Source organism: Coregonus clupeaformis, chromosome 32 (assembly GCF_020615455.1).
Source record: "Coregonus clupeaformis isolate EN_2021a chromosome 32, ASM2061545v1, whole genome shotgun sequence".
Lineage (NCBI taxonomy): Eukaryota > Metazoa > Chordata > Actinopteri > Salmoniformes > Salmonidae > Coregonus > Coregonus clupeaformis.
This window is the reverse complement of record NC_059223.1, coordinates 4,708,577-4,726,627: the sequence shown is the minus strand read 5'-3', so window position 1 is coordinate 4,726,627 and position 18,051 is coordinate 4,708,577. Positions and strand designations below refer to the sequence as shown.

Genomic DNA, 18,051 nt, shown 5'->3' with positions numbered 1-18,051 from the left:
ATTTAATATTATTTGCAATCTCAGATAGAATGTATGGTACATTTTGATGAGGCTATATATAAATAATACTGCCATTCTAACCACTGAGCATAGTGTGATGGAGACAGACACCTTAGTCTGTGCAGACACAGTGAGATAAACAGCACTGGTGTACCCAAGGTTGTAGAGTTGGATACTACTTTCCTTATGTCTCAGTGACTGCATACATATACATATGTCAGTGGCAAGCTAACCAGGATAGCCCATCTGAGGTCCTGTTAGCTCCATGGGCCCCTAGCAACACTGGAGCATCAGCCGGAGACAATTATGGCACTGGGAAACAAAAGCCATGAAACTAACCAAGAGCTCCCACTCCCACTCCCACTGCCAGCGTGCCACAACTGACATCACTAAGCCTCTGGATTTATCCCCTCTCCAGTTTTCAAGGAAGATTCCTATTGACGTTCTATCACTGTAGCAGTGTACACAGTAAATGGGAAGTGCCCTCTTGTCTCTTATTTGTTTATCTGATGAGACAAAAGGATATACCCCAACATCTTTATCCCGCCCTTGCTATTGAAACACTAGCGTTCACATCATAAAGACCATGACCATAACTCCTAATTGCCTAATAGTTTCATAACCTGTGGGCATAACATTTGTTTTTATAATTTGTGTAGCAATAAGTCCCCAGGACTCTAGGTAATATTAATGAGATTACATTAGGTTTACCACAGAAAGTGCATGACATATGTCTTTACACAGGGGAATAGCATGGATTCATTCATCCATCTCAAAGGTAGTTCAGATACTACCACATACTGTAACTGACAGTTGTTTGAGAATTAACGTCAGTAGTGTGACTGCACACCTCAGTCGATTTAGGCCTCAAACCTGCATAGGTTTTTGTCACAGACCCAAATCAGCTTTGGAATTTCATTTTTTATAAGCAATTGTTATTTTTCATCTCCTAAAGTTTATAGGTATTACATCTTTGTAATTGCACTGGTGGGCTACAGGCATCAAATCAAACCAGAGACAATATTCCCACAATTGAGTTTCCTCGACCAAGGGCCCAGAGGTGCGTTCAACTCTGCAGTCATGTGTCCCCGAATTCTCGGTACAATATCCAGGAAGGACAAGCTAATCTGTACTGATTTGAAACAGTGCCAAACAGAAGCTTTTCTAATCCCTCATTTTGAGTGGAGAATGTAAGGAAAAAGGAAGTGGGGGCTATTTCATGGCCCACTGGTTCCACTGTTTTGTTCCGCACTTCAATCCCTATGTATTGTCACATAGTTTGGATTTGCTATTTGCTGCAGACACACCTTTCAAGCAATCAAGAAGTATGAAGGTGCTTTCATAATTAAATGCAAATATGGCTCCATTTTCCCACTGCCATTGTAGTATTAGCAATTTAACTTTTAGGCAGATAAGACTTATTATCTCTGAAAAGTGGAGCAATTTCCTGTCCTGTCTTAATTTAATTTGACAATTGGTGTCACGATCGTCATGAAAAGTGGATCAAGGCGCAGCGTGATATGAGTACATACTTTAATAGGTACTTTTCAATTACAACAAAAACAACAAAACGATACGTGAAGTCCTCGGTCAATAACACAAACCTACACGGAACAAGATCCCACGAATCACAAGTGCACAAACGGCTGCCTAAGTATGGTTCCCAATCAGAGACAACAAGCAACAGCTGATTCTCGTTGCCTCTGATTGAGAACCACCCCGGCCAACATAGAAACACATAACCTAGAACAGAACATAGGAAACGAAACATAGACACTACACAAAGAAACTAACACCCTGGCTCAACATACAAGAGTCCCCAGAGCCAGGGCGTGACAGTACCCCCCCCAAAGTCGCGGACTGCGACCGTGCCAACATAAACCCAACAGGGGAGGGGCCGGATTCCACCTCGGAGGCGGATCCTGCTCCGGGCGTGACCACCACCCTCTAACAACCCCCCCGTAGCGCCCCTGGTCTGGTCCCGCTGGCTGGAGCTGGACTGGACATCGAGGAGCGGATTGCTTAGGCTCCGGTGTGGAGCAGCTGACCGGTACCTGACCAGGCACCGGTGAAACAGGCACGGGCTGTGCCGGAATGACGACGCGCACCACAGACTTGGTGCGGGGAGCAGGAATGGGCCGGACCGGGCTGACGACGTGCACCACTGGCTTGGTGCGGGGAGCAGGAACGGGCCGAACCGGGCTGACGATGCACACCACTGGCTTGGTGCGGGGAGCAGGAACAGGCCGGGCCGGGCTGGCGACGCGCACCACAGGCTTGGTGCGGGGAGCAGGAACAGGCCGGACCGGGCTGGCTACGCGCACCACAGGCTTGGTGCGAGGGGCAGGGACAGGCCGGGCCGGGCCGGGCTGGCGACGCGCATCACAGGCTTGGTGCGAGGGGCAGGAACAGGCCGGGCCGGGCTGGCGACGCGCACCACATGCTTGGTGCGGGGAGCAGGAACAGGCCGGACCGGGCTGGCGACGCGCACCACAGGCTTGGTGCGGGGAGCAGGAACAGGCCGGACCGGGCTGTGGAGACAGACTGGAGGTTTGGAGCGAAGAGCTGACACAACCCGTCCTGGCTGAATGCCTATTTTTACACACTCTGTGTGAGGCATCAGCACAGGACGTACAGGGCTGTGTACTCGTACTGGCACTACAGCACGTGACACTGGCGCAGGATATCCGGGACCGAGGAGGGGTACTGGAGGCCACGAGCGTTGAGCCGGCACACTCCGTCCTGGCTGCATGCCCACCTTAGCACGACACGTGCGTGGTGCTCGCACAGGACGTACCGGACTGTGCCGGACCACTCGCGGCACAGTACGCAGCTCCGTATACCTCGGAACCTGCCCAGTCTCTCGCTGCCTAGCCTGAGTACGGGGAGTTGGCTCTGCTCTACCTCTAGGCTCCGCCAACCTCCCTTCCAGCCCCCCAAACCCGGTGGCCTCCTCTCCTAATCCCCAAACTCGCCCTGTAGCTGCCTCCAGTAGCCCCGTCATCCATGCCGTGTGCCCCCCCCAAAACATTTATTGGGGTTGCCTCTTGCGTGTCCGACATCGACCCGGTTGGCGCCGCTGCTCCTCTCTATGGCGCGCCTCCACCGTCTCCTCCCACGGACGGCGATCCATTCCGGCCTGGATTTCCTCCCAAGTCCAGGACCCCTGCCCGTCCAAGATCTCCTCCCAAGTCCAGGCTGTCTGCTCGTGGACACGCTGCTTGGTCCTTTGATGGTGGGATCTTCTGTCACGATCGTCATGAAAAGTGGACTAAGGCGCAGCGTGATATGAGTACATACTTTAATAGGTACTTTTCAAATACAACAAAAACAACAAAACGATACGTGAAGTCCTCGGTCAATAACACAAACCTACACGGAACAAGATCCCACGAATCACAAGTGCACAAAAGGCTGCCTAAGTATGGTTCCCAATCAGAGACAACAAGCAACAGCTGATTCTCGTTGCCTCTGATTGAGAACCACATAACCTAGAACAGAACATAGGAAACGAAACATACAGTGGGGAAAAAAAGTATTTAGTCAGCCACCAATTGTGCAAGTTCTCCCAATTAAAAAGATGAGAGAGGCCTGTAATTTTCATCATAGTTACACGTCAACTATGACAGACAAATTGAGGAAAAAAAATCCAGAAAATCACATTGTAGGATTTTTTATGAATTTATTTGCAAATTATGGTGGAAAATATGTATTTGGTCACCTACAAACAAGCAAGATTTCTGGCTCTCACGGACCTGTAACTTCTTCTTTAAGAGGCTCCTCTGTCCTCCACTCGTTACCTGTATTAATGGCACCTGTTTGAACTTGTTATCAGTATAAAAGACACCTGTCCACAACCTCAAACAGTCACACTCCAAACTCCACTATGGCCAAGACCAAAGAGCTGTCAAAGGACACCAGAAACAAAATTGTAGACCTGCACCAGGCTGGGAAGACTGCATCTGCAATAGGTAAGCAGCTTGGTTTGAAGAAATCAACTGTGGGAGCAATTATTAGGAAATGGAAGACATACAAGACCACTGATAATCTCCCTCGATCTGGGGCTCCACGCAAGATCTCACCCCGTGGGGTCAAAATGATCACAAGAACGGTGAGCAAAAATCCCAGAACCACACAGGGGGACCTAGTGAATGACCTGCAGAGAGCTGGGACCAAAGTAACAAAGCCTACCATCAGTAACACACTACGCCGCCAGGGACTCAAATCCTGCAGTGCCAGACGTGTCCCCCTGCTTAAGCCAGTACATGTCCAGGCCCATCTGAAGTTTGCTAGAGTGCAGTGCATTTGGATGATCCAGAAGAGGATTGGGAGAATGTCATATGGTCAGATGAAACCAAAATAGAACTTTTTGGTAAAAACTCAACTCATCGTGTTTGGAGGACAAAGAATGCTGAGTTGCATCCAAAGAACACCATACCTACTGTGAAGCATGGGGGTGGAAACATCATGCTTTGGGGCTGTTTTTCTGCAAAGGGACCAGGACAACTGATCCGTGTAAAGGAAAGAATGAATGGGGCCATGTATCGTGAGATTTTGAGTGAAAACCTCCTTCCATCAGCAAGGGCATTGAAGATGAAACGTGTCTGGGTCTTTCAGCATGACAATGATCCCAAACACATCGCCCGGGCAACGAAGGAGTGGCTTCGTAAGAAGCATTTCAAGGTCCTGGAGTGGCCTAGCCAGTCTCCAGATCTCAACCCCATAGAAAATCTTTGGAGGGAGTTGAAAGTCCGTGTTGCCCAGCGACAGCCCCAAAACATCACTGCTCTAGAGGAGATCTGCATGGAGGAATGGGCCAAAATACCAGCAACAGTGTGTGAAAACCTTGTGAAGACTTACAGAAAACGTTTGACCTGTGTCATTGCCAACAAAGGGTATATAACAAAGTATTGAGAAACGTTTGTTATTGACCAAATACTTATTTTCCACCATAATTTGCAAATAAATTCATTAAAAATCCTACAATGTGATTTTCTGGATTTTTTTCCCTCATTTTGTCTGTCATAGTTGACGTGTACCTATGATGAAAATTACAGGCCTCGCTCATCTTTTTAAGTGGGAGAACTTGCACAATTGGTGGCTGACTAAATACTTTTTTCCCCCACTGTAGACACTACACAAAGAAACTAACACCCTGGCTCAACATACAAGAGTCCCCAGAGCCAGGGCGTGTCAATTGGCAAATACCTATAGCAGATACAACATACAGGAATAGACTCATTTGTATTGTTGCATACATCAATAGCACTTCCATTTTAATTAGTTAATATTATTTCCCTACAAACCCTGCCCATTTGATTAAAAAAAAAAAACTTTGACACTTTCAGTGAATCTAGGTTTACTACAGTTCTGGTATTGTAACAGTACCTGAAGCTGTTCTGTGATTTTCTGACCACAGGGAAAACAGTGTATATGATACTGCATAAAATATCATGAAAGGGTCTGATACTAAGTAGCTCATCTCCAGCACGCATACACGTACACACTCACTCAGTCATTCACACACACACACACACACACACACACCACACATACACACACACACACACACACACACACACACACACACACACACACACACACACACACACACACACACACACACACACACACACACACACACACACACACACCCTCAGCAATAATAAGCAGGATGAAATGTAAAGGTAAGCCCTGGCAACAGTAAGGGTCATCACAGCACATGAATTACTAACAAACACGTCTCAAAGGGCCACTTGAGACTCTCTATGTGAAATAATTGGGTAGCAATAGCAAAGCAGGTTTTTGAGTCTGAGTGCAATGGTGGTCTATATGCTTTGTTTTGTTGTTGTAAAAGGGAGGACAAGGTTACTATGAATCGTTGTTTGACATTTTGCGGCTGTTTAAACAGGAAATGCATTCCCTACGTGTGCAATATTTAATGACCCAATCTTGAAATTCTGCTGGAGTGGGTCTTTATTGTGGAACATGTCATATGAACAGGCTCATGAGAGTATTATTCAGTGTACCTGTAAAACAGATGATCACCACATATTCTGAACTGCAGAATGTCTGTATCTACAAAGGCACATCTCATGCTCTTGGCCTCAAAAACATTTGCCAAGCCCCAAAGCCAGGTGATACAAGGCACAACAGAGGAGTTTAGGCCAACAGACTGTGTTCCTTGCCAGCAGCTGCATGAGGGAAACATCTCCACCTGTATTCCACTAATTTTCTTTCAATGGTCCTAACAACAATCAGCAGAGAAATCAACTAGAATAGAAAAGAGTTAGCATCCTTATATTAAAACTGAGAAGCACTACGTTAAACTGGCCTGATGTAATTTACTTTGTTTTTGCCAGATTAATGGCACAGCCTAATGGTAGGCATAGAGGTGGCCTTAACTAGTGTTGTCCCCCACTATGACCCATTCTGTCTCCTGCAGTCAACAGGCCTGGATACCTGTGGCTAGGCCTGATGCCTTCTGTAACCATGAACACTTACCGATGTAGTCAGAACACCTGAGAACATATTTTACAAAATAAATTACCATACCATCTGTACTGTCAAGTTGCTGCCTACGAACAGCTTTCCTCCTTTCATTCTCTTCCCACCTGAGCCACAGACTGATGAAGAGTTGGGCATCAGCATCAGCCCTGCTCTTTCTTGTTCATTTTTCAAAGCCTTCACTGTAAGATCGTTTTCTCTGTTGGGACATTGTAGCACAGTATGCTGTGTCATTCATGTGTCTGGCAATAATGTTGTCTTTGACCTTACCAATAAGTACCTCTGGCTTTATAGTGGAACCAGGAAGATTACAGGGGGAGAAGCTAGCTGTAAGGAGTGATTATGGGTGTCAGACGTCCACTCTCTTTTTAATAATGTGCTCTTTCTCATATAAAGGTACCTCAGTCACTAGGGTGACTGCAACAGACGCAGATGACCCAGTCTATGGAAACAGTGCTAAACTTGTGTACAGCATACTGGACGGACAGCCCTACTTCTCCATAGACCCCAACACTGGTGAGTGGATTGCCATGGTGAAATACTAAATCAAAACAAAGTTTATTTGTCACATGCACAAGATATAGAGGGTGTAAACAGTACAGTGAAATGCTTACTTGCAGCTTTTTCTTCAACAGCGCAAAATAAATGTAAACTTCAGCGTCATGACATGTAACCTTGTTGACCCTGAACAGATCCTTTTTCCACGGTTCGATGGCAGTCAAAACATCACAAGTGTTGTTTCAGCCAAATGTACAGATTGAATGCATATTATCCATACATGGACAATTACTCAGCATACAGATTATAGTTGCATTTTGAGGATATAACTCCCAACAAGATATTCAAGGACTGTTACATTTAAATGACAGTGCTATCTTTTTAAATTCCATCTGCCGTCTGCTTATTCTTCAACCTTGACTCTGTTGTTTTCCTAATTGCATTTTCAGCCGACTTGTTAACAGTGTGTCTGTAAGCAACATGATTAAATAATGGTGAAATTACATTAATAAGCAATGAGATGGAAATCAACTGCTCACAATTTGGAAAAACAACATACAATAAACAAGCTCTAAAAACGTCAAAACCGTATGTACATAATACATATGAAGACGTATCTTTACATATAAAAACCCTGTTTCCTTCTCAACAACATTATGCATTTTAATCACTCACCTCTACCATAATAAAATGGAGAAGCTATAGTGAATCTATGAAAGGACCATTTGAGGATCAGCGTGTACGCTTTGCATGATTACTGAGCACATGCAGATGGTTCATTCAAGTGAGCCAGATGTGTTAATGAATGTTAATGACAAGTAAAAGGTAAGGGAAAAACAAACATTATAATCCATTTGACACTTCCAACACCAGGAAGGAAATGAAATGCATTTGATAAATAAATAAACATCATGCCCCAATCCATCACTTGGTTAATGGACGGTAGAAAATATCTTAGCAAATATCTATGGAAATGAGTGTTTGTCTATCCACCCTTTTCAGTGATTAGGAATTAATTTGAATAGCTAACGATGATCAACAGAGATGACAGTAGAGTGAGTAACAGAGGATGACTGAAGTGTGTGTGCATGTGTGTCTGTGGGTGTGGCGTGTGCGTATGTGTGTGTGTATGTGTGTGTGTGTGTGTGTGTATCTGCGTGCACTTTTTTTTAGGGAGAGTTGTTTTTACCTGCTTCAAAGTCATATGCGTAGTGTAAAAAACCTTTTTCAAGACAGTGTAGCATAAAAGTTATTACTCTGATAATACAGTCTACCAAGAAGCCATTTCAGGCTGTCAATCAAGTTAGAGTAGCTAGCTTGTCTAACTATCTTAGCTGGCATGCCTGCTGGCAAGGTTGGTAGACTTTAGAAAAGCAAGCAATAACTAAATATACTGAATAAGACTCACATTCCATTCAATCTTTTACCCAGATTTTAGCAGAGATGCAGAGAATCATGTTTAGCTTCTTTAAAAAAATAACCACCAGTCAGGAGGATACAGACAGCTCAAGAGGTATGCTTAGATATGCAGAAAAATATACATATTTTTTACATAAAATTAAGCATAATAATTATGGCTCTAGATTGCAGGTGTTTGAAAAAAGCAAAATTCTCCACCCCTCAGCCATCCTCATGTACTTTGTGTCCCCTCAGATTTTCGGGGTGCATGATGCACCTGGACAGCATAATTCCCATTCCATCAGAATACAAATTACTTGCAGACAGCAGTACAACACTCCAGCAAACAAACACATTGATTTGCAATGCCATCCACAGAATCAGAGCTTCTCTCCAGGTGTTCTGTCCGAAATTCCACTGCTGTTTAATAAAATAAGTGCTTAAAAGTCTGTTATGAAGGATACTGCAACACTCTTAAAGGTGCAATGAAACAATCATGTAAAGCGTTATGAATGCCTTTGTATACCCCATTCAAATTATTTATGTGTATGTTCATTTTTTGCAATAACAATATATTTGATGTAAAAATGTTTGCTTTCAGCGATCATTAAAATTGCTTTACATGGGATGGATCGAGAGATGCGAGAGGAGTACCTAGTCGTCATTCAAGCAAAAGACATGGGTGGTCATATGGGAGGGTTGTCAGGGACAACAACAGTTACTGTCACACTAACAGATGTCAATGATAACCCGCCAAAGTTCTCAAAAAGTAAGCAAAATGTCCAATTCTCTCTCCATATACTATATTGTTAAAACCCATTATTGGTAAATCTGAATGTATTTGTTGTTCTTTTGCTGCGTAATGTTTTTTCATGAATTTCCACAATAATCAGAATTGTACTAGTTATATAGATGCATAGATAATGATACATCTACTGTTAGGGTGAAATAATCATGATGTCCTATTCTTCAGGTCTGTACGAGTTTGTGATCCCGGAGGACCTTGGCATTGGTAAACCTGGTGGCAAGGTAAAGGCAAATGATAGAGACATTGGCGAGAATGCCAAATCAACGTACAACATCATCGACGGTGATGAGAAGGACGTCTTCGAGATCACTACAGATGCCCAGACTCAAGAGGGGATCCTTCGGCTAAAGAAGGTAAGAACCTGACGCAAACTCCTCTGTCCTAAGGTTCCACCAACAACCACATATCCTTAACAGCTTGAACTTAAACAAGGTCCAAATAGTAGGTTGCAAGACGTGGTATCAAAGGAGGTAGGTCGTTCATACAAGCTACAGGTCAGAGCTATATATATATAGACTGATTTAATTAAAATTGACTATGAAAAAAAATTATGCTATAGTACTACATATCCTGTATACTGCAAAGCAGTTTCAATGGCAAAGATGCATAAAGATTGCGGCCCCCGTGTACTTAAGTTCGCCGTGTTGTACAGTGCTCTCCGTTAAACATTTTTGTATTGGCATTAGCACAGTATACATGATCCCAATTCTAACTCCAATACGGCGGAAAAGTAGATTGTGCTGTTTTATAGGCACACTGACGTAGTTAAAAAAGTATGTGGGTAGCACGCAAACAAAGTCATCATATCTGAATTCCTCCATCTTAATTCACCTTCACCATTGAATTGATCTATATATATCAAAAACAGCTACTAAATAACACTGATTAAATGTACGAAAGGGAAAACAAATTATATGGCATGTTTGCCTCCAGCAATCTAAATATTGACTCTTACACCACAATATACAGTATCACAATTTTTCTGTAGAACTGCGATGATAGAAGAAGGAGGTACTTCAGGCCTGAAGTATTCAAGTGTATACATGAGTGATGGATGTGTGCTCACGTCTTGACTCATGGTTAGTTTAATGTCTCGAGTTAGAGCTATAGATCATTCAAGCGTGATAGTATGTCATTGCATTTGGATGCTAAATTACATTACATTAGGACGTCCACTGTGACTTCCTGTAACTATGAACAAACTATTGGATGAAATTAAATAATATTTTTCTGATGATCTGCCTGGAATAGATTATACTCTACTAAACAAAACAGACGGCTTGAGAACAAACTAGACATGATCAATAAGACCTTTGAGATATTTCCCTCTAGTATTGCACAGTGACAGCAGTGCTGTGGCTCTGCCTCATCACTTTATTCTGGTATACTTGGCCTGGAATCTCTTGCCTGCATTGCTAAAAGCATGATGGATGAGATTGCATGTGAAAAACAGGAAATCAACTGCCTACTCTCTTCTCACCTCTACATCTCCAGATGGTGATGTTCAGATTACTTTAGCAGAACTGGCATTTCTGCATCCGTTCTGCACTCTGAACAACATTTTCTTGGTTTCAGAGCCCTGTTGCACCAGCTTGTGGATGCTTTCTTAGCCGATGTGGAAGAACAAAGGATTAAATGGAGCAATAGCACCACGACACCCCCAACAACAAAACATAGCTCTATAAACTGCTGTCAAATACCAAGTGCAAATTATTAAAGATTATTTGCGGCAAGGTTAAAAAATATTGATCTAAACACGACTGCAGAAGCACAAACTAGGAAGTGGCTTTGTTGTTTTGGGTTTAAGCTTTTTATCTCCCACCCCTCAGGCCAATCGGGGGGTGTTAGTGGGAAGTTCTGCTTCCTCCACCAGCCAGCACTGAACATTGATGTCTCTAAATGGGCCTGTGTGTATACATACAGATCCTATGCTGAGACTCATGGGAATTTGAAGCATGGCACAGGAGGGCTCTGAGGTGGGGACGTCAACAAGGGACAAGCATGGGGAAAATGGAGTGAAAAAGCAGCCCCATCTTCATATGCACATACTGTAGCAACACAAGCCGGTCTGACATGTCCACTAAGCATATGTTCCATCAATATGGAAACTAAAGTGCTGCTCTCTGGATTACAGCGAGTCAAGTGCTGCATGAATTGAACTCCCCCAAAACAATGAGTAAAGGCAGAGTGGGATAGAGGGCCAATTCAAATATGGCTGACTCAGTGGAGAGGTCATATGTCATTGAGGATCATTTGAGAGGATAAGAATATTAATACTATCTTCAAAGTTCTATTCTGAGGTAAAACTGTTGAGGTAGAGTCGCTTGTTGAAACTACCATACAGTGTTAAGAGACAAACAAAATGAACATACTGCTTTGTTATAAGATATGGTCAACTATGCATTACATTTTAAAAGTACAAATATAACTGCAATACAGTAAGGAGTCTGACTTGTTAATTGTTCATGTAAATCAAATACAAAAACAGAATAGAGGTGATCAGGAAATAGTGCTGAATAGTTAGTTTAACTATTGTGGTATTCCATTCTTTAACTGCGGCGTAATCATTCTGACAATTGACCCCTGTCCACTTTTAGCCCTGGGCTCCTTAACACTTGGTATTAGGCTGGAATCCTTTGAAACCAATGTTTGCTCTTGGTCCAGCTGTTCACTCCTCTCAACATAGAGGAGGAGGAGGAGGAGAAGGTGGGGAGGAGGAGAGAGAGGAAGGGCGGTTAATAATGAAAATGCTCCAAATAGCTTCTTAGACCGCGGCAGACTGGGCTGCAGGGCCCTCTCCATACGGGTGCCCTGACGCCAGACGTGTGGACTTCAAAGCCCCCTGTCAGTCCCCGTCCCCAGCTGCTTTTCTCTCACAGCTGGGCCTGCTGCCGGCACTGCCCCAGCACTGGCCCGACCCAGCCTAGGGGACCACTGGATTATTTTTCATTTTTTGTGAAAAGCTGGAATAAATTTTTTTATCCCTCTGCTAACCCCTCTCATTCCCAAAGCCAACTCACATCCCCTCAAGCGGCAAGGCCCAGTTTTTATTTCCCTATAAATCCTGGTTTTGGAGCGTGGAAGTGACTTGATCCCATTATTCTAGTATTATAAGAGCGGCCAGAGGTGATTCAAAATACAATTGTGACAGTCTGGGATGGCTGCAGAGACGCCAGAGAGTTCAATTGTGATGTTTTTACATGTTGCAAATATTCAATAATGAGCTGTGTAAAAAAGTAGTGGACATTGTTTCTCAATATCCTTGTGAAATAGGAATGAGCCCAACTGTTATTTCAGGTGTATGTTTCTTCTCACTGAAGTACACATAGGTATGCAATTCTCCCTAGGAAATTTCATTATTTTGTTAGAATTCCTGAATACACATCCACTATTCATGTGATGATAATGGCTCAATAATTGCTATCCTTCAAATGATTGCCGGCAATAATTTTGTAACAGTGTTATCGTCATGGTAATGCAGGGCCACAAAATTATATTTTCAGGTAGCACAAACATACAAATAACATTATTTTCATTATTGCCTGACACATTTGAACCAGATCTGTGTGATACCAGATTAGATTAACTTTATTTACAGCCTTATTCTTTCCTAGAGCAGATGCCTTGTCACTATACAAATTGCTAACACATGGATTACTTGAGGTGAGATTGTGGTTATTGCTAATAATAAAAAAAATTGTTCCACTATGTGCTTGGATTATTTTCCTACATGTTTTGAGAGGATCAGAGATCACACTATTGCATTTCAACTCAGAAACGCTCCAAACTCTTCTCCATCCACATCAGGTGCATTCTTTCCTGCTGCTTTGGACATCAGTGAGGCATTTGTTTCTGTCATTTTCCACAGCTCCTGAACTTTGAGACTAAAAAGTCATATACACTGAAGGTGGAGGCGGCCAACATTCGATTTGATCCCAACAGCGGCGTCCCCTTCAAGGATACAGCCACGGTGAAGATTGCAGTGGAAGATTCAGATGAACCCCCTGTCTTCTCCAAGCCCACATTTGTCCTGCAGGTGGATGAGAATGCCCCCATCAACACGGTTATAGGAACGGTCACAGCCCGCGATCCTGATGTCACTGGCAGTCTGGTCAGGTAAGAAACAAGATGTTATTCACAACCTCATTTCATCAAACACTTGTTTACCTTATTGTTTACCCACCCATATAATGAGTGCGGTGTGCCATAGAATCATATTTATTTTAAAAAACATGGTCTTGCCACTTCCTCTGTGCATGTTCCTTTGGAGGTGAGATGTGAGCCGACGCCTGCCCTTGTTTCCTTAGGACCACAATGTAGTAAACGTGAAGGCACAGCACAGGGAGACATCTCTTAGTTGTGACTTTGCCTGCTGCGTTTCAGTTGTATGACTTATTCTTGGAAATACCACAAGGGCACCTTGTATAGGTTATACAGGCAATTTCTCTCCATCCACCCCGGCATTTCATTAATTCTCCAGTGACTTGCCGCGTTCCCCGGACAACACTCAACTGGTTGTGTAATTTCATGGTGAACAGAGTGCGAGCTGGGAATCATTTATTGGCTTTTGCCAGAGCAGAGTTCAACCTGGTTCCATCTTCATAAAAATAAATAATAATAAAAAAAGGTAATGTAACCCGTTCTCATGTTTGGGTGTTCTTTGCTTTTCCTTCCTTTTTTTTCTCTTTCTTTCTTCTGTGACCCCAATACTCTTTTATGTTTCACTTTCACTCAGTTTTTCATTATCATTGTGCTGTGCGTGCATATGTTTTGACGTGTGTAGTGTGTAGATATGTGCTAGATATTATGCTGCTGATCAATGTGTGATAAGCACTGCCCTATTTCATTTTGTCTGTCCAAGTGATCTAAATAATTGTCAGAAACGGTACTATATTGTACTATATTGACATGTCAGACTGGCAATTGGCAATCACAGTTTTTAGTGTAATGATGTATTACTCTCAGGACTTTCTCATTGAAAATATAATTTTTGATGTTTATCTCTAATTCCTTGTTTTCTGTTTTGATTGAAATAGCACTTTATGTATTTACTATTTTGTGGATAAGATTACACATTTCGATAAGTGAATTGAGGCTGTAGGATATTATGCCAGTGTTTGTATGGCTGTCCGAAAGCTTTCAAACAATCAGAGTTAGAGGAAGCTTTACAGAACCTACTTAGAGGCTGTAAGAGTTTGGTGATTTTCTGCACTTAAGTAGTTAATGTCACATTGCTTCCCATGTCTGCCAATGTCAATGAAGGCATTTAACAGTCAAAGCCATTCTGTTAAGGGGCAGGAAGGGAATGGCTCTTACACAGCTTGACATGTTCCTACCATCTTGTGTTGTTTCCCAATACTGATAAATTGGTCCACAGCAAGATGGAGTTTACCTTTAAAGCTCCCATGCAGTCTTTTTATTGTATTTTTAATTCATTACTGTATGTCTAATAAATCACTGTGTGTGTTTATTTCATGTAAATAACTGCAATAATATTTTTTATCATTTAGTTCCCTGAGCCGCCATCGAAATACTCAGTCTGATCGTGTTGTGTTGACACAAATGTTAATATATGTACATACACAGCACTGATTGGTGGATAGGATTGTCTAGATCAGGGGCCTCCAACCTTTTCTAGCATGAGAGCTACTTTTAAAATATGAAACGTCGCGAGCTACTCATACATTTTTTCCTAGCTTTTCAAATGGGCACTCTGTAATTTCCCGAATTCCATTTTCTCGCTTTACATTTTCCTGGTTTATGATTTTTTCAGTTTTTCACAAAGAAAATTATAATTATTCATAGAGAAACAATGAAATTGGATGTTGTGAGTCCATGTCAATGCTTAAATTACATCAGAAGAGCATTTTTTAGTGTAATACCGCTTTAGAGAGAGGAATGTGCTGGTCTAGCGATGTTTTTGCTGCTGCATTATGTCATGACACGCGATTGATATAAATAATCATGATATACTGTGGCTTGCGAAAGTATTCACCCCCCTTGGCATTTTTCCTATTTTGTTGCCTTACAACCTGGAATTAAAATGGATTTTTTGGGGGTTTGTATCATTTGATTTACACAACATGCCTACCACTTTGAAGATACAAAATATTTTTTATTGTGAAACAAACAAGAAATAAGACAAAAAAACTGAAAACTTGAGCGTGCATAACTATTCACCCCCCCAAAGTCAATAGTTTGTAGAGCCACCTTTTGCAGCAATTACACCTGCAAGTCTCTTGGGGTATGTCTCTATAAGCTTGGCACATCTAGCCACTGGGATTTTTGCCCATTCTTCAAGGCAAAACTGCTCCAGCTCCTTCATGTTGGATGGGTTCCGCTTGTGTACAGCAATCTTTAAGTCATACCACAGATTATCAATTGGATTGAGGTCTAGGCTTTGAATAGGCCATTCCAAGAAATGTAAATGTTTCCCCTTAAACCACTCGAGTGTTGCTTTAGCAGTATGCTTAGGGTCATTGTCCTGCTGGAAGGTGAACCTGCGTCCCAGTCTCAAATCTCTGGGTGACTGAAACAGATTTCCCTCAAGAATTTCCCTGTATTTAGCGCCATACATCATTCCTTCAATTCTGACCAGTTTCCCAGTCCCTGCTGATGAAAAACATCAGGATGGTGTTCTCGGGATGGTGTTCTCGGGGTGATGAGAGGTGTTGGGTTTGCGCCAGACATAGCGTTTTCCTTGATGGCCAAAAAGCTCAATTTTAGTCTCATCTGTCCAGAGTACCTTCTTCCATATGTTTGGGGAGTCTCCCACATGCCTTTTGGAGAACACCAAATGTGTTTGCTTATTTTTTTCTTCAAGCAATGGCTTTTTTCTGGCCACTCTTCTGTAAAGCCCAGCTCTATGGAGTGTACGGCTTAAAGTGGTCCTATGGACAGATACTCCAATCTCCGCTGTGGAGCTTTGCAGCTCCTTCAGGGTTATCTTTGGCCTCTTTGTTGCCTCTCTGAATAATGCCCTCCTTGCCTGGTCCGTGAGTTTTGGTGGGCGGCCCTCTCTTGGCAGGTTTGTTGTGGTGCCATATTCTTTCAATTTTTTTTATAATGGATTTAATGGTGCTCTGTGGGATGTTCAAAGTTTCGGATATATTTTTATAACCCAACCCTGATCTGTACTTCTCCACAACTTTGTCCCTGACCTGTTTGGAGAGCTCCTTGGTCTTCATGGTGCCGCTTGCTTGGTGGGGCCCCTTGCTTAGTGGTGTTGCAGACTCTGGGACCTTTCAGATCATGTGACACTTAGATTACACACAGGTGGACTTTATTTAACTAATTATGTGACTTCTGAAGGTAATTGGCTGCACCAGATCTTATTTAGGGTCTTCATAGCAAAGGGGGTGAATACATATGCATGCACCACTTTTACGTTATTTATTTTTCATAATTCTTTGAAACAAGTTATTTTTTTTCATTTCACTTCAACAATTTGAACTATTTTATGTATGTCCATTACATGAAAACAAAATACAAATCAATTTAAATTACAGGTTGTAATGCAACAAAATAAGAAAAACACCAAGGGGGATGAATACTTTTGTAAGGCACTGTAATTCTGCCAGGTAAGCCTACTTTGTAGTTAACATTTAATTGATAAGGTTTTGGGGAAATTATTTTTTTCTACCCAGAAGACAGATATCATTATGGCTAACAGACTTTCAGGGGCAATATTGATGGAAGTAAATAGGCAGATATTGTGTTACATTTGGCTTTTTAAGCCAATTGTGGCTACAGTGCCTTTAGAAAGTATTCACAACCCTTGACTTTTTCTACATTTTGTTGTGTTACAGCCTGAACTAAATATTCATTAAATTGAGATTTTGTGTCACTTGCCTACAGACAATACATAATACATACATAATACATAATGTCAAAGTGGAATTATGTTTTTAGAAATGTTTGCAAATTAATTAAAAATGAAAAGCTGAAATGTCTTGAGTCAATAAGTATTCAACCCCTTTGTTATGGCAAGACCAAATAAGTTCAGGAGTAAAAATGTGTCACATAATAAGTTGCACGGACTCACTCTGTGTGCAGTAGTCATTTTGAATGACTACCTCATCTCTGTACCCCACACATACAATTATCTGTAAGGTCCCTCAGTCGAGCACGGAGGTTTACCAATGCCTACCTCGCAAGATCGGGCACCTATTGGTAGATGGGTAAAAAGAAAAGTAGACATTGAATATCCCTTTGAGCATGGTGAAGGTATGAATTACACTTTGGATGGTGTATCAATACACCCAGTCACTACAAATATACAGGCATCCTTCCTAACTCAGTTGCCGGAGAGGACGGAAACCGCTCAGGGATTTCACCATGAGGCCAATGGTGACTTTAAAACCATTACATAGTTTAATGGCTGTGATAGGAGGAAACTGAGGACGGCTCAACAACATTGTAGTTACTCCACAATGCTAATCTAAATGAAAGAGTGAAAAGAAGGAAGCCTGCACAGAATATAATATTCCAAAACATGCATCCTGTTTGCACTAAAATAAAACTGCAAAAAAATGTGGCAAAAGGAAAATTACTTTATGTCCTGAATACAAAGCATTATGTTTGGGGTAAATCCAACACAACACATTACTGAGTACTGCTCTTCATATTTTCAAGCGTGGTGGTGGCTGCATCATGTTATAGGGATGCGTGTCATCGGCAAGGACTAGGGAGTTTATTTTTTATTTTTATAAAAATAAATGGAATAGCGCTAAGCACAGGCAAGTCCTAGATGAAAACCTGGTTCAGTCTGCTTTCCAACAGACACTGGGTGACAAATTCATTTTTCAGCAGGACAATAATCTAAAACATAAGCCAAATAT

The 18,051-nt window shown here is 42.2% G+C and overlaps 1 protein-coding gene across 1 annotated transcript in view; it reads left to right on the top strand.

The window, feature by feature from the left end:
* Positions 1-18,051, top strand: part of LOC121548329 (cadherin-8) — a 79,142-nt gene that overhangs the window by 47,534 nt on the left and 13,557 nt on the right. Inside the window, 4 exon segments of the mRNA XM_041859761.2 lie at positions 6,904-7,023; positions 9,005-9,172; positions 9,377-9,564; positions 13,080-13,327. Coding sequence (XP_041715695.1) covers positions 6,904-7,023; positions 9,005-9,172; positions 9,377-9,564; positions 13,080-13,327 — 724 coding nt within the window.